Source organism: Eublepharis macularius, chromosome 2 (assembly GCF_028583425.1).
Source record: "Eublepharis macularius isolate TG4126 chromosome 2, MPM_Emac_v1.0, whole genome shotgun sequence".
Taxonomy (NCBI): domain Eukaryota; kingdom Metazoa; phylum Chordata; class Lepidosauria; order Squamata; family Eublepharidae; genus Eublepharis; species Eublepharis macularius.
Genome location: NC_072791.1, coordinates 140225368 through 140249454, shown reverse-complemented (window position 1 = coordinate 140249454; position 24087 = coordinate 140225368). Strand labels below are relative to the sequence as shown.

At 41.9% G+C, this 24087-nt stretch overlaps 1 protein-coding gene across 2 annotated transcripts in view; it reads left to right on the top strand.

Annotated features, from left to right (window-relative positions):
* The window catches only part of LOC129323326 (USP6 N-terminal-like protein), a 161074-nt gene that overhangs the window by 109850 nt on the left and 27137 nt on the right, over positions 1 to 24087 (top strand). For both annotated transcript variants that reach the window (XM_054969846.1, XM_054969845.1), the window contains 4 exons: positions 14339 to 14412; positions 15755 to 15840; positions 16486 to 16525; positions 16947 to 17027. In XM_054969846.1, the coding sequence (XP_054825821.1) occupies positions 14347 to 14412; positions 15755 to 15840; positions 16486 to 16525; positions 16947 to 17027 (273 nt within the window). In that variant the 5' untranslated portion in view covers positions 14339 to 14346. The remainder of the gene's footprint in view (positions 1 to 14338; positions 14413 to 15754; positions 15841 to 16485; positions 16526 to 16946; positions 17028 to 24087) is intronic.

The window sequence follows — 24087 nt, the reverse complement described above, 5'->3', positions numbered from 1 at the left end:
GCAAACTTCTACATGGAATATTTTGAAAAAACAGCTCTAGAATCAGCACCCCACAAACCTAGTGTATGGTTCCGGTTTGTGGATGATACATTTATCATTTGGAGCCATGGGGAGGAAGAATTGATGGGGTTTTTGAATCATCTCAACAACATCCACCTGAACATACAATTCACAATGGAGAAAGAAATCGAGGGAAAACTCCCATTCCTGGATACCCTGGTCATCCGCAAAGCAAACTTTCAGTTAGGTCACAAGATCTACAGGAAACCAACTCACACTGATCGGTACTTACACAAAAACTCCAATCACCACCCCCGACAGAAAAGAGGCATAATGAAAACATTAGTGGATCGTGCAAGACGGATATGTGAGCCACACTTTCTCAATGAGGAAATTAATCATCTAAACCACGCACTTCAGGCAAATGGCTACTCCAGAAATGAAATCCGAAGAGCAATCAAACCCAGGATGAATCAAACAACCAAGGAAAAACAGTCTCCTACAGGAAAAGTGTTTTTGCCATATATCAAAGGAATTACTGATCAGATGGGAAAGCTTATGAAAAAGCATAACCTTCAAGCAGTATTCAGACCCACCCAAAAAATACAACAGATGCTACGATCAGCTAAAGACAGTAGAGACCCCCTCACCTCTGCAGGAGTATACCGTATACCCTGCAGCTGTGGACAAGTTTACATCGGGACCACAAAGCGTAGCATCCAGACCAGAATAAAAGAACATGAAAGACACTGCAGACTTGGACAACCTGAAAAATCAGCAGTGGCTGAACATAGCCTAACGCAAACAGGGCACAGTATCTTATTCCAGGACACCAAAATACTGGACAACACTTCCAACTACTTTGTCAGACTGCACAGGGAAGCCATTGAAATTCACAAGCATAAGCAAAACTTCAACAGGAAAGAAGAAACCTTAAGAATGAACAGAGCATGGTTTCCAGTTCTGAAAAACACCAGGCTAACAAAACATTCTATCCCCGACAATAGCCCTGCAGAGAAGATTAGCACATCAAGTACCAATCCATATGCAAAAGAACCTCCTCAGGATACAGTGAAGCCTCCCGCCATTAGCATTCCACACCCTGGGAAACTCTTACAGGATGACTCAGCTCAACCCCACCCCTCCTGAGTAGATACAAATGACCTACATCTTTTCCACACTGTGACACTGAGAGATCTCTGTCTTTTGGTGCTACACCTCTGAAGATGCCAGCCACAGCTGCTGGCGAAACGTCAGGAACTACAATGCCAAGACCACAGCAATACAGCCCGGAAAACCCACAACAACCATCGTTCTCCGGCCGTGAAAGCCTTCGACAATACAATTCAGGAATACCTCCTTAGAATGCTTGATATAGTATGTATAACATTGAACAGTGTCAAATTGTTCCAGACCCCCTCCCCCCGAGAGCATTTCGCTGCAGTGATATCCCATTTCCAAAGTAAATAATTTAATGCATGCTGCAGCTGGATATCAATGTCTACCTGCCTCTATATTTATCTATCTATCTACCTATACAAATATATTTGACTGATCCTCAAAGGAAACTCGGAGGTGAGAGAAGAGAAAGCTGGGGATTATTTACTTATGCTCAGAGAATGATAAAACCTGGAATATGAGGGGGGAATGACTATGGTGGCAAAAACCTCCCTGCACTCCAGGTGAACTCCTATCCCTCGTTTTATTTATTTATAAGCATATTACAAGCTATGTACCAGGGTAAGCGCCTTACAGTAGGAACTGCAACCTAGTGTTCATGTTCCGAACATCAGACTACAATTTTGTACCTGTTCCGCTGGGAATATGTCCATGTAACAGAATTAAGGCTAAGGCACTAGCTCACTACCAGTGTTATGTGCTCCTATGGAGCACAGAGCACAGAAGCACCTGACACTGAATCCCTAAAAGGGGTATGGGACATGCTAGTCTATTATTTCCATTTTACACAGAGGCAAGAAACACTGCGTCTGATTACGAGGAAGCATCTGCCCTTCCAGCCATGGTTATGAGGATTTTAAACCCTTCTACAGCAGCAAATGCTGTGCCATTCCTTCATAGGGCCTTACCATAATGCTCCCTTCCAGTTTAGAGAAGTTGCAATGTGCCATTACTGGCCACCTCCGTGCCCCCAGAAATCCACCAGTGCGTGCTAAGGGTAACTGAATTAACCAACGCGCATTAACTACACAGCACTCAACACGTTCTTCCTATTCAGGGTATTATACTGTGAAGTAAGGAAAAATGAGAGACTGTTTCACTGTGAAATCTTCAGAGAAGTGTTGGAGAAACTATAATCCATTCCCCTTTGTGGGAATGAGGCAGTGGGTGCAATAGGAAGAGATATGTCCACCTTGTACAATGCCACCAGGAAAGGGATATTCCTGGCCTAAGACACTAAAATGGTGGCTATGCAAATAGTCCCATTCACAATATTACAAAATAATCACTTGTGAACATAGCCACCTGCATTCTTCCTGGCCAGCAGTTAGCGTAGCCAGGGAACAAGACAGAAGCTCAAGATGCCTGTATTGAACCTCTTAGGCAGCTAGCTGGCTTGGAATCCCTTTTCTAGCCAGCGACCTACATCTGATATAGAAACCATACCAGAAATTTTAAGTGAATGTGTCAGAACAACAGGACCAATTCGATACTGCAAAATTAAAACCCGAAGCTAAGCGACACCTAGACCCCAACAAAATCATTCCAGTATAACTCTGTGGGGTTTGTTTGTTTGTTTGTTTGTTTCTCAAAACTCCCTTCACTGAGATGCACTCTCCAACTCACGTGCTGGAAGTTAAAGGTTTTAAGTGCCATGGCCATCTATTTCATTTTATCTGTACAGTATGCCTGTATTTTATCTCTGCAATTTAAAACAGAATTCCTTGACATGCAACATACTTTAACCAAGTATATTATACTTATTTAAAATTCCTGGACAGCATGACTACAGCTTAATTATTTTAATAAATGCTGTCCTGTCTGCCTGCCCAGTTGGTGACCCTGAGACTTAAACCCCCTCTGAATGCTGGTCACAGGTTTAATTCACATTATAGCTGTATCTGAAAAAGTGAGCTGTGGCTCACAAAAGTTCATACCCTACCACTAATTTTGCTAGTCTAGTTTGTGCTACTGGATTCTTCCTCTTTCTACTGCTACAGAGACTAACATGGCCACCTCTCTTGACAAAGCAATCTGAGAGCATCTATTCTACCTTGGGAACCACCGTAAACCTGCATCATTAGTCTGGGACACACCAGCTCTTTTCCAGCCTGTGCAAGAATGTCAGATCTCTCTAATGTGCCTAGTGTCACAAATACTGCAACAATGTATATGAAATATGTGGGACACTGCACTCTATGATAGCTGAGCCTGAGCAAGGTACAATGTCCTACAGCCAAGAAGCAGCGATCTTGCTAGGGAACTGACCCTGCCCAGTTGCAATACCAGGAGATCTCCAGTTACTACCTGGGAACTGGCTGCCCCATCATTTCAATAAAACCCACCTGCAATATAGTCAATGGCTACTTCTCAGCAATGAATGACTCCCAAATGTTTGAATTGCCTTCCCTTTTGGCAATGCTCCCAAAGTTACCAACACTGGGCTGGGGAGGATAGGATATGAGGAGGTGAGGCAGGCATTTTAAGCCAGTTATTAACCCTGTACTTGCCAGAGGGCAGCCAGCGCAGGGACAGCATATATCTAAACACACGATCCCAGAGAAGTGTGGCTCTGTTCCCACACAAGTGCACACATCCCTTTCAGGTTGCAACCCCCGAAACAAGGCATAGCCTGACATTCCAGGGGTAGAGGTGGGGTGGGACAGCCAGTCCGCAGCAGCCTATCATGGGCCGCTCGCCATCATTCCTCTTCATCGTGGCCTCGCGCGGCTTCTTGCCACCATCAAGGCCTCGCGCAGCCTCTTCCTTGTGCCACCATGGGCCAAGTGCTGAGGGGCAGGGGCCAGTTTCTCAGACCAGGGGCCCACACCGGATGTGCCTGGGCGAGCTTCCTCAGCCCTGGGCATTCCCCGCCCTCCACAACATGGCGGCTGCCATGCCACCTCCCCGCTTGCCTCCCCCGCATCGCCTGTGACTCAGGCCCCCAGCTGAGTCTGGGACCCGTCATTTCCCCATGATTCCTGGAGGAAAGAAGAAAGTTGCTTTTTCAATTTTTGATGGCGGTTCATTGGAGAAGAGGTGAAGAAGATACATTCCATGCTAGGCATCCCATTTCTATGTGCAGTGGAAATAGTGATGATTTTCATTTTATATTCCTTGTTCAAAGACTTGATCTGTTAAGCATTTTCTTTAAGTTGCAGGAATTCGGTGCATGTGAAATTTTTAACGGTACTCTTTATGTCTCTGTTTCTTTAAAGAAAGATTAAACCAATTCCTCTGATAGTCATATTGTATGTTAATTACCATGGATGATTGTGTAACTTTCTATTTGTTGGTGTTTCATTCTGATTAAATTAAGGATGGATGACCTTAACTTGTTTCAATGCAAATAAAAAACCAAACATAGCAGCTGTGTTATAGTTGTTCCTGGCATATGTCATGAGCTATATCAAATTACATCCTGAACTTCAAGGCCATAGTTAGTTTTCATGATTTTTGTAGTATGAATTTATCATAATTTGCATATTATGCCCATGAAAAATAGAAAAAATGTAACAATGTTCTAAATATATTTTTGTAGCTGCAAGGATTAAAACATTGGGATATCTACCCCACAAATTATGACAGTTAATTGAAAGCTACATTAAATTGCTCCAGTTGGGCATCTAGGGAGCATAGGCTGTCTTAATATGTTTTGTTGCTAGCTTTATATAACTCCTACCAGAATTTTAATTGTTTTTATTATATGTATTTACATGTTGTTAATCTGCTCTGAGCCTGCATGCAGGGAGAGCAGACTACAAATAAAATAAAATAAAATAAAATAAAATAAAATAAACAAATAGCTACCTAGTGGAGGCCTTGTAATGTTATTGCCATGTATTAGATTGCAGTACTTCACCATGCACCCAAATGGACAAATGAAACTCCAATGGAATGGGGAAAAACTGTCAAGCCTGCATGTGCAGGGTCTCTTCTTACTGATTTTCTGTTTACAGTGGGAAGTAGGTGGGAAGCCTCTTTATCTGTATTTGTCTGGGCATACGGAACAAGTTTACCATGTATCTTCAACCTATCAGAAATCTGGAGGAGCATGGGTGTGAGCAATTGCCTCTCACTACAGCAAGATGCTACGGAGTCCATATGGTTGCACACATGTACTGCATTAGTATTTCTAGAAGCAAAATGTTGTAAATAATTTGATGTGCATTTTCAGTGAGATTTTTGATAGTGAATATTTGTTGCTGTGTACTTTCTAATTTCCCCCTATGAAGCCTTAATTTCTTACTCCTTGTTCACCCACTAACTTATACTGCATTTGATGTTGCATGTAACTACAGTTAAGGAAGAATATGCATGGTCCCAGCTAGTTGCTGGATTCATGCATTCACCTCCCTCCTGGCACTGACAATCATATTTACAATACATTGATTAACCTGCATACCTAGCAAGTAGTACCCCTGCATTCATGCATCCTGAGTAACTGGAGTTAGTACTTAACCGCTATTCTCAGTGGAAAAGGAAGGGGGAAGGGGACAACTGAGGCATAAACATGAGCCAAGCAACAAGCTAGTTCATGCACATTTTTCTGTAACCACAGTTGCCTAGGACATCTGAGTGCCTGCCCAGACACAGCATAAGATTAGTTTTCTGTTAGTACCTTCTAGACAGAATTAAAAGGTTCATACTTGATGACACATAAAGATGTATGTGTGGGAAGAAGTGTAATGTATAAAGCAGGAGAGATGACGAACTCTCCTCCCGCCCTGAAACTGCTTCCTCCCCAATGCAGGAGGGGAAATTTTGAAACTGGAAATAGCCCTTAACAGGATTAAAAATTACTAGAGCAAAGTGTTTCCAGGAGAGTAACACATGACTGAGAAGAGTAGTCCAGCATCCTTCCCATACATACTGTATTTAAAATTGATTCGGTTTCGTTTTCTCAGCCATGTCGGACGCTCCTCTTCGCAGGTCCAAGAGGAAGCGCCCGAGCACCCTGTCCGGGCGGCTGATCTGCGAAGATTAGCCCCCAAAACTCCCAGTGAGGGAGGCTGGGTCCAGGACGCTGCGGGAAGAGCCCCCCGGAATCAATGCGGGGGGTTAATTGCCTGTTTGTCCCTACGGAGGCCGGCAGACGTGCGCGGCGCCTCGAGTGCTGCCGGGCCATGGAAAACGGCAAAGAGCAGAATTAGGCAAAAGCCTGCAAGTAAGCGAATCCCTTCTGTTACTACAAGCGCACGCGAAGGAGTGGTGGGATCTGAAGCTAAGAAGGCTCGTTCTTCCCCTTCGCTGAGTTTCAGAATCTGGTTGGCGGTTCCCCCCCCCCCTAAAATGGCAACGAAAAAACAAAGTCCCGCTCTGGGCAAGTCAGTTTCGGCTGCCCTGAAGGGAGAGTCGTTGGAGGAAGTAGTGCGGAGGGCGGTTGGTGAAGCCATAAAACCCTTTGTTGACAAGCTGAATGAAACAGATCAAAGGGTGGGCTTAATTGAGAGCGAAGTGAAAACCATTAAGGAAGCAGCGGGGGGGGGGGCAGAGAAGTCTGCTCGGGAAAGTGCGTCACTCGTGAAGGCTACGAATAAAGAGCTAAAGCTGGTGGAGAACCAGCTGATCGGGCTACAAGTGGAACGAACACAGACAATTTTGCGCCTCCAGAATGTGAAAGAGGAGGAAAATGAGGATTTACGGGGTCTGGTCTCGGAACTACTGGCGACACCCGCGAGGGCAACTAAAGAAGAAGTAAAAAGCGCCATTTTGGAAGTCCGTCAGGCTACTTCAAAATATGCAATGAAGCGTCAGCTGCCTCGCGAGATCATCATTGATTTTTCATCTAAGAGGATCCGGGACACTATCCTATATAATTCATACAATGCAGATTTGGACTTTTTGGGTAATAAAGTTAAGATATTGAAAGACGTCCCATTTCTAGTTCGGAAAAGACGTTTTAAGTATAAAAAGTTCGCAGCTCTTCTGAGAGAACGTGGAATAAAGTACAAATGGTTATTTCCGGAAGGAATCTGGTTCAGTCACAAAGATCAAGCTTTCAAGATATTATCAGAAGATCAACTAAGGGATTTTGAGGATAAAAATCCGGAATTTCAGTGCACCAAGCAAGACGAAAAGGAGAAGTCTGAGGGGAGGGGGGAGGAAACGAGCACTGCGGCTGCAGTTGCTCAGAGAGAACTGCGTCCGGGACCCAGGAGGGGAAGGAAAATTTAATTTGAATTTAAATTGTAATTTGCATTTAGTAAGGTCAACCACTCCATCAATATAACATAAAGCTTTAACTTTTGAATAATGGCAGTATGAAGGGAAAACATTTTGTGTAGCATAGTTGTTACATGTTGTAGTTGTTGTGTTTTTTTTTCCTTCCTCCCCTTGTTCCCTTTCTTCCCCTTGTATTGTTAGTTAATGTAGTTAATAAAAAGAATAAAAATTATATATATATAAAAAAAACATACTGTATTTAAAATTGTCTCCACTCTTTTTTAAAAGGATTTGACTGAACCTGTATTCTAATACAGTGTAGTGTAGTGGTTAAATTAGGATCTGGGAGCCCCAGGTTCAAATCTCCAATTGGTCTTGGAAGCTTGCTGGGTGACCTTGGGCCAGTCACACACTCTCCATCAAGCCTACCTCACAGGGTTATTGTGAAGGTAAAATGGAGGCAAAAAGTACAATGTAAGCCACTTTGGGTCTGCTGCATTGGGGAGGAACACTTAATGTAATTCACAAAAGGTGATATAATCACACATGAATCATGTAATAAACAAGTCAAGGAAACAGGTGCATGTATCCACGCTCAATCACCAAATGAGTCCATGTAAGTACAAGTATGAAAATCACAGTCCATATAACAAGGAGTCCTGCTGAAAAGCAGGTGGAGAGAAGACACGAGGCTGCACAAGGCAGAGCTACGTCACCCTACAAGCAGCACCAGCGACGAAACAGGACGACAAAACAGCAGAACAAGCCGCTGGGTTCAATACTGAACCCAGAGTATGTGGGTTCAGTAGCGGACCCTTCAGAGCACCTGCTGTGCAGCTTGGGGACTGGGAGACAGCAGCAAAAAGGGGGAATAGGCTGAAATCTCTTTCTCCTTAGTCTTGCACGAGCTCCTATAAAGGGGGGCATGGAATTTAAGTTGTTTTCCCATTCTTGCTGTAGCCTCCCTCTCCTCCCCCCCCCCCCCCGGGTTGAATGGCATATTATTCTTGTGGGTCCTCTGAGCCTCAACAGCAATTTTTCTTGGTGCAGGAGACTGCTGGGGAAAGGGAAAGTCAGGAAAGATCTACTTCTACAATGTTTCTATCTATTATAAAAGAAGCAAACAAAAGAGTATTTAAATGCAACACAAGTAATTAGCAATGTTTTTAAATTAGCCACACCATCTTGAAGGCTTACAAAATAAAAAGGTTTTAATCGGCATTTTAAAAGCTAAGGGAAAGCTGCCATAGGAAAGTCTTCAATTGTAAGAGTGCCACTGATGAGAATTTGATTTCCTTGGTCTTCAATCTAACTCAGTGGTTATTAGCATTTAATCTGCTACCACTGCCACCAAGTACACAAGATTTTCACTGAATTCCCCCTCTATTTATTAATGATTTAAAATATAAGTTGGCTTTCCCACTGGGTGAAGGAAGCTTACAAAAAGACCTGATCCATGGACAATAAATAATTAAAAGCAAAAAGAAAAGAAAACAACCATAGAACTTTCTTCCAAATTAATACTCTTGCAAGAGGAGAAGGGAGTAAAATCCAAGGTGCCCTGCTATTTGCCCCCTTTGTCCTGAATGCTTACCAAAATGCATAAATTCCCTCAGCATGGTCCCAGATAAGAATCACTGGTATAATTTCATTGGACTTTACTATACACATCCGACAGTTCTTCTGGATTGTTCCAGTTTATTATGCATCTGCCATTGAGGAAACCTCTTTTGGAGGAAGAGACATTGATTAGAATTAGGCTTCTTTACTGTTTGGCCGGTTGCCTTTGTATACCAACGTTTATCTCTGAAATTTCTATTATGTACTGTATGAGAATCTTTTTTTGTACATTGTATAGTTATTTAAATATTTGCACTGAGTCACTTACAATTATTATTATTTTTTTTAATAAAATTTTTTATTGGATTAGAAATCTCTATAATATCTATTACAATCAATTTCCTTTAAATATTGCAGTTCTAACCCCCTCCCTTTCCCCCCCCTTTTGTTGACTTCCAACAGTTTTCCAACCCCTTATCCGTTTTTCCCCCTACTCATTTCAAACTTATTTTATTCTATTAAACATATACTTTCACTCTCTTCTAAGCTTCTATTATAACACAGTGCTATCTCTATTCCCTTTCCCACTTAACTTATCGACTAAATGTTACATTCCTGGCATATATTCTTTAATAATAACAGTCATTTGTCTACTTTTGTACTCCATATTCTATCTTATTTCATTCTTGTCTCGTCAATATGGGGCAAACAATTTGTCCCTTATTCTGCATAACTTTAAGTACTTCTATAAGCATTGTATACATTCACTGTAAGTCAATCAATTTAACTCATACTCTATATGTTGCTCTTTACTCCCTTCTATCTTATATTCATTCTATCTTAGTTATATAATTTCACAATTATTTATTATCATAGCTTTTGCAAAAAAAAAAAGAAAAAGAAAAATTATATTTCGGTGTATTTATGTTCCTGTCAGTTCCTGGCAGGTAGATCCCTCAGTCCCTCTCCAGTGAACACACATTGGTTCCAATAGAAAAGACTTTATTCAGGATTTTACAGTTCAGGTCTGAACTCCATCATGGAGCTTGGTAGAAGTGACAATTCAAAACAAAAGGTCAATATTATACTTGAGTTTTCCCATGCTCCAGCAACGGTTGGTTACTTTTTGGCATGTAGGGTTACACTGGTTCTGTGAGAACCCATTAAAGTTATGGCTAAACAGTGATTATACAATACTAGATTCCCAGCATCTGGGCAAAGTAACAAATTCAGGCGCCTGGAGTCTTCAAGGTCGTCTCTAGCTCAGAGATGCATAGTTCTGTGAGATAACAGGGGGGCCCATCCTGTCTGGAGGAATAGCAGTTATAATATGGAAGGAACATGGCTAAGGAGAGAATACAGCAGGTTAGCAATAGACATTCAATACACTGTGGCCTCAGGGATATAACAATCATGGCAGGGCTGTACACAGTTCCTTTCAGTCTTTTAGCCTCCAAGTGGTGGCTGGAAATCTCTTGGAATTACATTTGATCTCCAGGCCACAGAGATCAGTTCCCCTGGAGAAAATGGCAGCTTTGGATGGTGAACTCTATGACATTATATCCTTCTGAGGTCTTTCTTTTCCCCATACCCTGCTGTCCCGAAGCTCCACTCCCAAGTATCCAGGAATTTTCCAATCTGGAGGTGGCAACCCTACCTGTTGTGTTCTCCTGGAATTACAACTTATCTCTAGACAACAGAGATCAGGTCCCATGGAGAAAATAGGTTAAGAGGGCAAACTCTATAGTATTCCATAGATTCTATGTGAAATCCCTCCCCAAATTCCCTTGCACAGGAACTGCTCCCAAATCTTCAGGAATTTCTCAGGCCAAAGTTGGCAGCCCTAGTTATACTTATCTCCAGAGGTATTACAGTATATTCACAAAAAACACAGCATTGTGTTGGAGATAGTGTGATAAACTAGTCACCTTTTAATCACACTTTGTGGCTACACATCAAAGCTTGCTTTTGGAATCAGACAATGCCAATTCTGTGGATAAATAAATCCAGAGATTGCGGTCATCCCAGACAAGAAAGATCTTTCTACAAACCTGAGAAAAGCCCCATGTTTGCAGGAAAATCTAAAATCTTAAAAAAGGGAGTTAACCCTCCCCCTCCAAATAATAGAAGCAGTGATTGTAGCTTTAAGAAATGGACATCCACGGTGGCTATTGCTAAGCAACCACAATAGTATTGTCAGTCTTCCAGACTTGGTTTCTATCAGTAAAAGGTAAGGGAGTGGAGGCAGGGCCATTTCCAGGACTGCTTTGGCCTTTGATGGAAGAGTCATCTGGGCCAGGCCTAGCAGCAACCGCAGGGCAAGTTAATAGCATGTAACTTCCATGACTCACCCAGGCCCAGCTGCTCACTACTATTCAGAAGCAGCCACCTCATGATAGCCAGTGTAGTGTAGTGGTTATGATCCATGTTTGAATCCCCATTCTGCCATTAAGGCTGATTGGGTGACTGTGGGCCAGTCATACACTGTCAGCTTAACCTATCTCACAGTGTTATTGTGAAGATAAAGTAGAAGAGAATGATGCAAGCTGTTTTGTGTCTGCATTGTGGAGAAAAGTGAGGTATGAATGAAATAAATACTTTTTATTTATTTTTTCCCCTTCATTTATATCCCACCTTTCTCCCTAGTGGGGACCGAGAGAGGCTTACATCATTCTCTCCATCTCCCCCTCACAACAATCCTGTGAGGTAGGTTAGGCTAAGCGTATATGACTGGGTGAGGTTACCCATCAAGATTCCATAGCAAAGTGAGGAATTGAACCTGGGTCTCCTAGATCCATCACTCTAACCACTACACCACACTGGATGTCCTGGCTCCAATAAATGTAGCTGAAGATGGGTGGAAAGATAAGAGAGAGGTGGGTGGGTGGGAAGGAGAGAAGGAAGCAGGAAAAAAGAGGCTATATGGGCTTTCAGGGGAGGGGAAGAGGAAACAGTGGGGGAGGGGAAATGAGATGCCTTTGCATGAGTCCTTGCAGGTTTTTTGCTTGTAGTGTAATATTGTCATATAGGAATAATTATTCTGAGTTCTTTTTGCTTCTTTATGTCTCTCACAATTTTTGTATAATGCTTAACTCTCTTTGTAAGGTTTTGGATCTTTTATAGAATATATATTGTGATATATATTGTGATGATATTTAAAAAAAACCCTTGTTTTTAAAGAAGTGGGTATTCAAACTGTGATTTGGGTGAACTCCTGATCCATGTTAACATTAGCATAGATGCACTAGTGTACCATTATATCAGTTCTGAAAAGGGAAGATGAGAAAGAAGGAGTGTGTGAGTCCCCAGGGTACTCCCAATCTTTTATCACAGATAGATGGTATACAACATTGCCTTCAACAAGCCAATTTGTCCACTGACTAGCCTTGTAGTCATGAAACTTTCAGTTCACCCACCAAACTTAAAGGCAGATTTTATGCTGAAAGTAAAACACTAGTTAGACTGGCAACTTTGTATGCAAAGCTTAATTAAATAGATTTCAGTGGCATCTCATTCTTCATGTGTGTATGATATTACTACTGTTAATATTAATAATGGTACTTCAGTACATCTGTCTCAAAAGTGGTGTTGATACTTTGCTTTCTTCATAAAGAAAAAGGCTTTTGCCATTGAATTAGTTCTGAATTTAGGCTGAAGCAGGTGCTCAAGTCAATAGGTTAAATCTAGACTAAATTTTCCATTAGCAGAATGGAACTTTTTTACTCCCCCCTGCCATTATATAGCGCACTGATCTCCCCAAACATAGCTCCTGGAGGATAGGAGATCATAAGGAATTACATGAGAGAGTGCCTCAGCAGAATGGGAGAACTGGTAAATGTTGTCAATTTAGTCTGGATCCAACCCAGAACTTCCAGAAACATATACAAGCTTCAGGAAGTTAAACCTGTTATATGATACTGATTATTTTTAACGAACCTGTATATCTACCTGTCAAGTGGCTAGGCCCTAAGCTGATCATTGCAAGTAGCAAAAATGGGTCATCCAGCAAGACTGGTTCACTGACCAAGTGGGAGGCGGCGGCTGTTGTTGCTGCTTCTAGTGCTACTGAGTGCAGGGCAAGCTTCTAGGGCAGTGCTGTTTTGGGCTCATCTCTTTCCACTGGCTTGGGGGCAAACCATCTCTCAGACGTGCCACACTTGGAACAGCCAAATACCTTGGTCTAGCCTTACCACCCACATAGATGATAGCTGTATGTTCTTAGGAAAACACTCCTGATATGCAGAAAAAATAAGTGCGTGTGTGGAGGGATGAGTTTACAAACAAGAAAAGTACTGAATATACTTCAGGAGTAGGGCTGCCAGATCCCCTGGTGGGGTGTGTGTGTGTGGAATCCTCATGGCCAGTTGGGGGGAAATACCCTGGGGAACAAGGCTGGGAGGCAAGAAACCTCCTGGGCCAGCATGCAGAAGGTACTCTTCCAGTAGGGCATGATGATGTCACTTCTGGAAGTGAAATCATCACACCCGGTGGCGGGCATACTCCCATCCTTCACAGGGGCCAATTTGGCAGCACGCACGCACTTCGCACATGAGAGAGAAGATCATTAAGGTAAGTGCCAGTTTCACCCTCTTCCCTTGGGGAGGGTAAGGGGACCTGGCAACTCTAGGAGGTATGGGATGTTAAGAAGCAGATAATCTGTTAAGGGAGGAAGGATTAGCCTGCTCAAGCCCCTGAGAGTGTATAGAATCTTGGAAGAGGGGTGGAGGGATTTCAAAATTGGTCTCAGCTATTGAGATTTTTCACCTGCTCCAAGCAGGTGCCCCAAGAAGGTACCTTCTTTTATCAGAAGGTACAGGTTTGGATATTCTCTGCTACCCTTTTACAGTTTTGTTGTGATTTCATGTGAATTTGGATCACATTTTTAAATGATGACAGAGAAAATGTGTATATGAAAATTGGGAGCAGTTGCAACAGTTAACCAGAAGCCTGTTGAATCAGGTCTCCTCCAGTAAAGTGGGTCTGATGGGCTGCCTCAGGGGTACTAATACTGGCCTTGTTGCCACCCACTTAACTTCATATGGCAGGGGCACTCATAGGAGAACTTCTGCTAAATAATCTTGGAGTGTGTGGAAAGCAGGTATTCCTTCATGTGCCCTGGGTAAAACAAGATGCTAAGATGAGAAATTGTTTGAACTGAATTGAGGTATGTGCCTAATTTCCTCATTCTGTAGAAGCAATCAAGTTTATTCATATACACTATTCATACTTAGTGTTTACATTGTTTGACAAAAACTGCATATAGGTGCACTTTAGACTTCACAGCTTCCATCTAATTTTGATTCTAGGGTAAGGTTTGGATTTTTTGACTTGTTAACAAAGCCTTTTTCTGTTAGCACTTTTCAAAAGTATTACCTGTGCTTCTTACAGTGTCAGGTTTCTTAGCTCATTGTTGATTTTTCATTTTACTTAACAGTTTCTGACATGAAGAAAGATATAGATGCCTTAATAGCAGAAGAAAGGGTGGAAATTATTGCAAAGTATGAGAAGGTAAGGTTCTTGCTTTTGTCAACTAATGTACTATTTGGCCCAAGGTTTTCTGTTAATTGTCTGCAGAAAGCAGGCCTTTCTTTTTCCTGCCAACTAGATGGCTATTCAGATAATACCCAGCAAGCAAGGTTAACAACTCAGCATGTAGCAGCTCTGTAGACATTGCCTGAAGCTGCAGCCACATGGCGTGGCAGCTGCCTCCAAGTGGCAAGCTTCATGTGAGCACTGACTTGCCCCACTGACTGGCTTCCACTGTCTCTGTGTAGCCACAAGCCACAGCCAAGAATGTTTAGTGGAACAGTTGTCAGATGGAAGCAATTATAGGTTCTGATGTAAATTTTTCAGACATAGCTTAAAATGACCACCACCGTTCTGATTTCCTCTGACATCACAAATTGTCAGATTGGCTTAGAACATCCTGTTTGTTTATTCCATCAATATTCCAAGTCTTTGTGATGGTGGCCTGCAGTTTCTGTATGTCTGCTGCTTATGTATGCAAGGCACATAGCTCTGCTGAAGAGGCATCAGATCTGAGCCACAGTCAAGAAGCTCTAGAAGTCCTTCTCAGGTTCACCAGGTTTAAGTTGGTACCGGAGTAATTTCAGTTCACTCTTCTGTATTACATTTAGGAAACAAAAATAATAAAATTAGAGAAAAACTGAGAAATTTTATGTCTAGCCCACAGCCTTTTAAAAAGAAAAATGTAGTACCTAGATGGATACCATCCATTTCCAAGGTATTCTTATTATTCAGTTTTGCATTTGTCTTTTGATGGGCTGTAATTTCTTAATAAGACAGGAATATGTAGAGTCCAATACATGCTGCTTGCTTTGACTGTGTACCTTCTGTCTCTACCAAAAAAAGTCATCCTCTTGTCTGACATCAGAAGCTTCAGTAAGGGATTCCAAGCCTGAAAGCATGATAGTAGGAAAGTTGTTAGGAGATCTTCATTGCCTCTGCTTCTCTTTGGTACTTGCTTTGTGCTGCCTGGAATATATCATCCAGAAGAGTGTCCTGTAATGGCAAATTCAGGGCACAATTTGGAGATAGTTGCACACAACTACAAAAGGATTGTGCAAAGCACATGCCCATAAACGTGGAAAAATGGCTGCCACTGCACAGAAATGCATATTGATAACTGATACCTACCCTTCACCTTTTTACCTATCTTGCCTTTATCATAGTACAATATAATTTAAGGCTTATTTTGTAGTAGGAATCGGTATTATCAACTTAAGCTTTTAGATTATTGTTCAGAGTAATGCACATAAATATGTCAAAATCTTAATTTTGTTAGACTCCACCATAGCAGGCTTATTGTGCTCCTCCCTTTTTATTACAGGGAAGACAGGAAGGGGCTGAGATTGACCCATGGGAAGATGCTGACTTCACTCTCTACAAAGTCACAGACAGATTTGGGTTTTTGCAGTAAGTTTCTCTTTTCCTGTTTGCTTGATCTTTTCCTGAAACAGGTAGTTGTACCTTTTTTTTATTATGGTTTTGATCAGCTTCCATGTGTTGCACTTATCATCTTCTCAGCTTATCTCTTATCTCAGCTTCTCAGACACATCACTGTGTCTTCAGAAATTAAACTGTCTTCTGTAGGCATATTACATGCTTGCAGTATGATCAGAGTTACTATAAACTTTGAAACTTCATTAAAGAACCTTACAGTGTTTCAAAACCATTAGAGCAGTGATGTATACATTTGGGAATATCATAAGTTTTTGTTTTGACATCTTTTTATGGCAGCCATAGGTTAATTCACAAATTCGTTCTTTTTTTGTATCACACATCGATTTGTGAGCAGGAGCCAGATGGAAGTCTTGCTCCTTGAGCTCTTTCTGAATAAACAGGAAGTCGGACTGTCATTCTAAAAATTTATTGTACATTAAATAAATAAATAAATCTCATTAAATAGGAAAACTCCTTGACAAACAGACCAACATGGCTGTTAATTTTTGTCCATCCTTTGAGGCAAGAATTCAGACTTCTTTTCTATACTGTGCATTTTGCTTTTATGGTCTTATATATGACACATGGTTTGATTGGAATTTTTATTCTTTTTTTCAGTGAGCATGAGCTACCACTCCACAGTGCTTTGGAGGAAAAGGTAAGAGCTGAAAGCTTTACTTTTCTGTGGTTACCCTTGAAATTGTGGGTGCTTCTGGGCATGGTATTAGTAGTAAATGATGAAAAGGGATCGCAACATTTAATAGATTAAAATATTAAATATCTTTGTCATGTGGCCCCAAAACTATCATTATTAAACCATAATTGTCATGACTGTGTACCTTATGTGCGGCTGTTACTTGCCAGGCTGCTTCATTTTAAGGCTAGCACTTGCCATGCCCTGAGGTTTATGCAAACACAGCTATTTGGTTATTGCCTGGTTGGTCCTTAGATCACCTACCTACATCTGCTGTATTTTAATCTTTTATAACCCATCGGTTTACTTGCTATGCTGACTAGGGTACCCACTTCTTCCTCTCTTCAAAATGCATAAATTAGAGCCCTGTAATCTTCTTTTCCAGCAAAAACTTCAGGAGATTGAACGAGTGGACAAATGGTTGAAGATGTTAAGAAAATGGGGAAAATACAGAAACAGTGAGAAGGTGAGAAACAGAACCAAGGCCTATTTCAGTGGTGTCATAGTTCTTTTTGTTTCGGCCTTTGTTGTGCAGAAAAAGTTTGAGTAAGACGTCTTATGCATCCATTCTTTTAAGCAGTGGTAGGGAAATCAGTGAATAGGCTGTTTATGTTAATAATTTCACAAGCTGCAGTTTCTATCATAGCCAGTCTTGGCCATATGTGTGTGAGTGAATTTTCAGAAGATTGTCTTGAAGGTAGATATCTGGCGATCAAAATGATGCTTGATCCTCAGCAGATAGGTTTTATTTGGTGCTTTACAGATACAACCATTTTTCTGCAGTTGCTGAATTCTGAAAAGTTCTCAGTGATTTTGCTGATTGCTGAATGCTCAAGTCCCTAGTCATATATGCTGAATTTTTTCCCAGTCACTCTTCATTAATTAGGATAGTAGCTGTAGCATAATATCGTTTGCTGAATCTTATCCTAGGAAAGTGGGAAATGAAGGAGCAGAGCAATCGGAGTATTTTTTCTCTGGTGTTGTTACTCTAGTAGTTGAGCTGCCACCAAGAGGAGTCTCCCTCTCCCCATTATGCTTTTATCCTGGTTGTTTTGTACAACAGAGGTTTAGGGGGAGATGTTCAGGAGGGTAAGATGGAGGCGTTCAGGATTTCTGTTCCCTCCCTCACTCTCTCCATTAGCCTTCATATTCAGTGCTGAGTGAGCTGGTCAGTGTAACCTAGTAGTTTTCAGCATCCCAGGTAGGATTTTCTCAACAGTCAGTTCATACCCACAAATTTTATGTATTTGTTTCATTGGCACCCTACCTTTTTCCCCAAAGGGGCCCCAAGGTGGCTTACATAATTCTCCTCTGGTGGTACATAGATTCAAGTGGTCAGATCAGGTGTGTCAGGGACCATCTTCCAGGCTAGACAGAAGTTGTAGAAAGTGGTTTTTGTGGCTGCCTTAACTTGCTTTTCTAGCAGTAGTACTGCATTTGGTATAACTCCCTAGGCTCTTATTGGAGTCTGCAAAGGTAAGATGAAAGTGGGGAGTACAATGTTCTTCAAGCTCTCTGCCTTCCCTATAAGCATCACTTATGTCTTCTCTGGGTTCAGTTTCAGTTTGTTCACTTTCAGCTGTCAGGCAGCAACCCAATTTTTCTATTATATTATGCAGTGATCCTGAATCATTTCTGGATTCTCAGGTGTACCAGTAGATGCATTCATGAATAATCTGGAAATATTTGAATTATTTGGAAATTGTGGGACAACCATTTTCAAAGTTGTTGGCAGCTTGTCCTCCCCTCCCCCCGCCCTTTGCAGGTTGCCTGGGCAACAGGAGGGAGGAAGGATGAGGCAGCTTTCTGGTAGTAGTAAATGGGATCTCATGTTAAAAGGAGCTCTAACTTTGTGGCCAATCACTGTTATTCTCTCAGTAGGAGCCATTTTCAAATTCTTTCTGGCCATGGGCAGAAATCACGAAGGCCGCAGCAGAACTCCATTACAGACTGAGAGCTAAGCTACGAGGGACGAATTACACAAGGAGGAGCACATGAAGGGATTCGCAGTGTTAGCCAGGAAACTGTGTTTTAAAAGAGATTGGAAGGCTTTGTCAGTTTCCCCTCTCTACAGAGCCAGGGAGATCACTGCTCAGAAGGTTTGTTTATTTCCTCTTCCTCTCTTAGAAGGGGAGGTGAAACTGACAGAGCCTTCAGGAGTAGAGGTAGGCACGAATCACAATACAAAAAAACCCCACACGAACCAGGCCGATTCGTGGTTCGTGAAAACGCGGTTCGTGGGACCATGTTTTCCACGAACTCCACGACTTTTTTTACCCATTTCGTGCGATTCATCAGCGGTTTGCAAAAGCCAGACAGGCTGGCACTGCTGATCATGTGTGAAACTAACAGCCTCGTTCTCCTGCCACTCGGGTGGCAGGAGAATGGGGCTGTCAGTTTCACAGACCCCGCTCTGGATTCAGCCGATGGACTGAAGCCAGTGCGGGGTGAGTGAAGCTGACACCCCCCACTGAAGCCGGTGTGGGGTCTGACAGCTCCTGTTCTCCTTCCACCCTGGGCAGCAGGAGAACAGGGGCTCACAGCTTCACTCACCCCGCACTCACCCTCCACTCTCCTAGTTTTCCACAAACGATGCAAAACCAAATTATTCAAAAAGTCTTTTGTGTTGGAGGAAGGGGCTTTCAGATGCTTCGCTAATGAGTTAAGGACCATAGACTTCACCACTATGTTCCCTTACATTCTACTTTTGTCTTAAATATGTGCTCCTATGAGGTACTTGTGCTTCATATGGTCTAATGTCAGCCCTAGAATTCCTTATGTTCTATTTCAGCATTTCTTCAACATATTGGATTCTTATTAATGCTATGTCTTTGTAAAATTGTGTTTATTTACCCTATGGCATTGTTTGTGGAAATGTCTTTGAAATTTACTAATCACACACTGTGTAATCCACCTTCAGTGAGAAAGGCAGACTGTAAATGACATAAATAAAATGAAATAGTTCAGTTCAGTTCAGTTAACCTTTATTGGCATCAGTTGGGACAATGTTCCCAATACAAGAAACAGAAAAACAACGCTGCTGCGGCCAGGGATGGTGTGGCAGCCACAGACATGCTGGCAGAGGCCTCTGGAGCCGGGAGGCAAGCAGCACGGGTGAGAGACCCAGGTGGCAAGGCTGCCCCAGTGGAGGACGCCACCAGAAGACAGGCCCAGGAGGCATCCCACGCCATCAGGCGGAACAGGCTGAGGATGGCTACGATGGGCTGCAATGCAGCTGCTGGGCCCAGGGGAGGCCCTGGCGTGGCTGCCGCCTGACCCAGGCTCAAAACAGCCGAGCCAGCGGCACAAGACCAAGGTGGCCCCCATGCTCCAGGCTGCTCAAGTGGGGAAGCCAGGAGCCGCCCACAGAGTGGCCCACCGTACCCGGCCCTCAGTGGCTTCCCCAGCGTTGGCAAGGCCCTGCCAGCCCCAAGCTGCAAGGAGACAGGGAAAGGCAGGGGAGGCACCTTGAGCAGGGAGAGGCCAAGAGCAACCCTCCCAATGGCCAGACGGGCCGCCTGTCATGGGGGGGAGGGGAACAACTTAGGGCATAGGGCGGAACCAGGAGGGGAAGGGGAGGAGATTCAAGGGCGGCCCCATAAAAGCGGGGGAGACAGGAGGACCAGGGGGGAGTAGCTAGGAGAATGTGCAGGCACAGAGAGAGAGCTAAATAAGAGGTCTGACCAGCGGGGAGAGAGAGGGAGTAGAGTGCTGTAACCCCCCTCCTCTCCCCAATTCTGAGGTCAATCCTGAGCCCATGACAAAAAGAGGCCAACTTGGCAACAGTGCCCCCCACTGGTTCCGACACCCTGGAAGGTGAAGCTCACAAAATTATTCTTGGTGTTGGACATTTTTTCTGTTATTTTGGAAACTGGTAACAGTAAATGTTTTGAAAGCTCTTGATCTGCTGGAAGTACATTTTGAATTTTAAAACATCAAAACAACTTATGCTGCATTTTGATCTGGAATGTTTTCTTTCTCTGTGTAATGAAAAGATCAGTATTTTGAATAAACCAGTCAAGCTGACTCTCAACTGTTTTTATCATGCATTTAAAAGGAAATGTTTCACTGATCACCTGATCTTAAGCACACACCTTACAGAAAATCACAGCCACATTCTTTTATCTGATAGCTGCTTTATCTTTGTAATTATCCTAGCATTTAACATTTACATCCTATCAAAACTTCCATTCTTTTTCCTGTAACATGTTTCCTTGAAGAAAAAAGCCAACTTTTCATGCTAGTCATCCCTCTTTGCAGGTTGAGAGTAATAATGTAGATAATTCTTTAGCACATGTCCAAGGTTACAAAAATTTCATTGACAATCAAGCACTTGATCAGTGAGCTGATAGACTTTTCCACAGTTTGCGGATTCCATTTCTCATTGGCCTATCTAGCCTCTTTCCTGCTTGATTCAGCTTCACTGCTTGTATATCATGACATCAACTGGGTTGTGGTTTGTTGGCAGAGAAATTGGATTCTTCCTTGCCTGCTAGCTGGAAAACAGCTTATGAATTCTGGAGCTCTTTATTTCATGGTTCTCTGCAGAACATCAGTGTTTCACTAAAAATTTCAAGAGCTGATGGGAGTCCCAGATCCAGTGTTATGTAAGATTTCCATGTTTTTATGTATATGCGTATTTTACCTAAATCCTTACCTCTTTTTTTCCCCATGTTCTTTTCGGAACATACCTCCCAAAATAAACTTGTGCTTGATTTAAGGGAGCAATCCTAAGTAGATCTCATCAGAATTAAGTTCCATGTAATTCAGGAGCTTACTCCCACTGAAGTATCTTTAGGATTTCAGACCTAGAGTACCCTGTTGAGGCCAACCCAAGATATTTTGGTGCCTGAGGCAAAAAATTCTAAATTTTAGCACAAAACCCTCTAATTAATTAGCATAGTTCACAGTCTGCCAAGAAATTCTTTATGAGCTCGAGTGAAATGATCATGGCCAGCTCCATTCATTTTTGTGTAAAATAATTAACAGTAGTTATTAAAAAGTTGATTGCACCATAGTTTTAAGGATAGTGAACATATATAGCCTGGAAGCCAAATAAAGATATTTTTTTTCTAATTTAGCTCACTCTAAATGCCATGTAAGAAAAAGGGAAGCAGCTGAAGTGCCAAAGACTGTGGACTCCAAATACCCACTGCAATGTGCAGCTAAATTGCTTTTGAAAATCCTTCCCTATTGGAAAGCATTACAAGAACAGAATAAAATGCTAAAGGGGACACTGAATTGCTCCCTCAGTACAAACCATGTTATCTCTTATTGTGGATCATTTTTTTAATTCTAAAATGATTAATGGTGCACAAATGACTGCTGTCTTTTTATTAGTGATGTTGGGCACTGAGTTATTTTATCTCTTTCATTTTGTGGGCAAAGTATATAAGAGTAAGAATTTCAACAACAACAAAAAAAACCCCTAGAAGCACTATCAAAGCCAAATCAATTCCTATCTCTGTACTCCCTAATGTACCCCAACAGACTTACCACCACCACTGGATTCTAAATTCTGACAGAAAGGATTTGAATTGGACTTGTGGAGAGAAGGAGTCTTGCATTCATCTCCTTGTTTGTAAAGCCAGTGAGCAACCACTCATGGTTTTATTGGCATATTTGTGGCTTAATTTTTGCTTATCTTTTCAGGAAATATTTAGCATACCTATCTTTCTCATTGAATCAGAAAATATACACATTATTTAGAAACCATACTGTACAAATGCAGAATTTAATACTGAACCTACATTTCAGTATCTTAAACCTCTTCTGGGTAGGGTATATGTGTAAAAGCTTGTATCCCAGTGATTCTTCATGGGTGCCATTTGAAAGGCATTCTGAACTTTTGGGAGCAAATGAACATTTGGGCTTTCTTCCCACTTGGCAATGGCTTTTAACAGCAAGATTTGATTTACACCATTCATGCTGTCCTAGGGATAAAATCCTAAGCTCTAATGTTCTTGAATGCCCCTCCCCGAGAGGTGTGGCAGCAGATCCCTATGCTGTCCACTTTCCAGAAGAAATGGTAGCCAGCAAACAGTCCGTTGGAAAGCTTGTAGTAGAGATAGAATATGATCCAGGAGGGTATGTGACCAGGAGATCTGCATTTTTCAGTGATTGATGTGCCCAAGGAGAAGTGTTTTAACACGAAACGGGAATTGAAAAATATACGTATGCACTAGCCCGTCGGCACAGCGATTCTCCATCCCTGTGTGGATTGTGAACTATTCAACTGGCACCTTGGCACACTGCTCTCCTGCCTCTGGATCTCCCACTGTGGACTATTTATGTATTGCTCATACGGACTTTGAATATTTATTTATTGTAGGTTTTTTAAGCTGGTCAATGTACAATTAATTTCATATTATTTTGAGGGAAAGTTATGTCTCGTCTCTTTTGTTTCTTTTAATTGTTACTAGTGGGTCAACTTTTTTGTAAGTTCTTTAAGCTGACATGGTCATTAGAAAAGGAAGTAGTATAAAAATATTCTGATAAAGAAACTGGAGGGACCCCAATGGATTAATGGTTAAGAACTACAGTTCTAGATGGTATTACTATGCAGGCTTTAAAGTATATGGGCAAGATCTAGTGAAAGGTTGGGGGTGTAGTAGGCCTTCAGTGTCCTGCAAAGCTCCTTGTCCCTCTTGATGATTATCAGGGGTACAATAAATTATGTAAAATAAAAATATTTTGGCATAATTTATGCTAGTCATAGTATAACTTTTCTTGGGGCAAAATTTGACTAGAACACAAACTACTTCACAGAGTAAGTAATAATTTTGTTAGGTTTACTATCACAACCATGCAATACAAGGGTTTTTTGTCATTGTCTTGAACAAAAATGAAACAGATTTGTGTTGTGATATATTTGGATGTGGTGGCAGCCACAGACTGCATTAATTGGATGACAATTCATATTAATTATTCATATTAGCTAGCCAAAGTTAATAAAGGGACAAGTTAAAAGTAAATCTAGTAATTCTTAATAAAGAAAGTATCCTGTGCTCCAAAGCAAACCTTAAGTTGTTCTATCTGCGCGTTGCCGAAATGGTGTGGAATACAAATCTAAAGAATTATAAATGAATAGGGGTGCCAACCTCTAGGTGGGATATTTAGTACTACTAGAACTACAGTTGATCTCCAGACTAAAACAGATCGGTTCCCCTGGAGAAAATGGCAGATTCAGAGGAGAACTGTATGGTATACCATAGGCTAAAGGTGAACTCCCTCTCCAGATGCCGCCCTCCACATGCACTGCCTCCAAATTTCCAGGAATTTCCCAGGCTGGAGTTGGCAACTGTGTGTGTGTATGTGTGTGTTCAGATTATATATGAAATACATTCACATTAATTGAAGCCCATTTTGCTTAGAATAGTGCTTTAACTTTTACTATTTTGAGCTAGACAGTTTTCCATGCAAACTTAATAAGCTGTCCAGTCAGTGAAAAAGAATACTAGTGGTGCACCTCAAATTATACACTTCCTTTCTCCTTCCTATATGATTGCTGCTATTCATACTAGGTT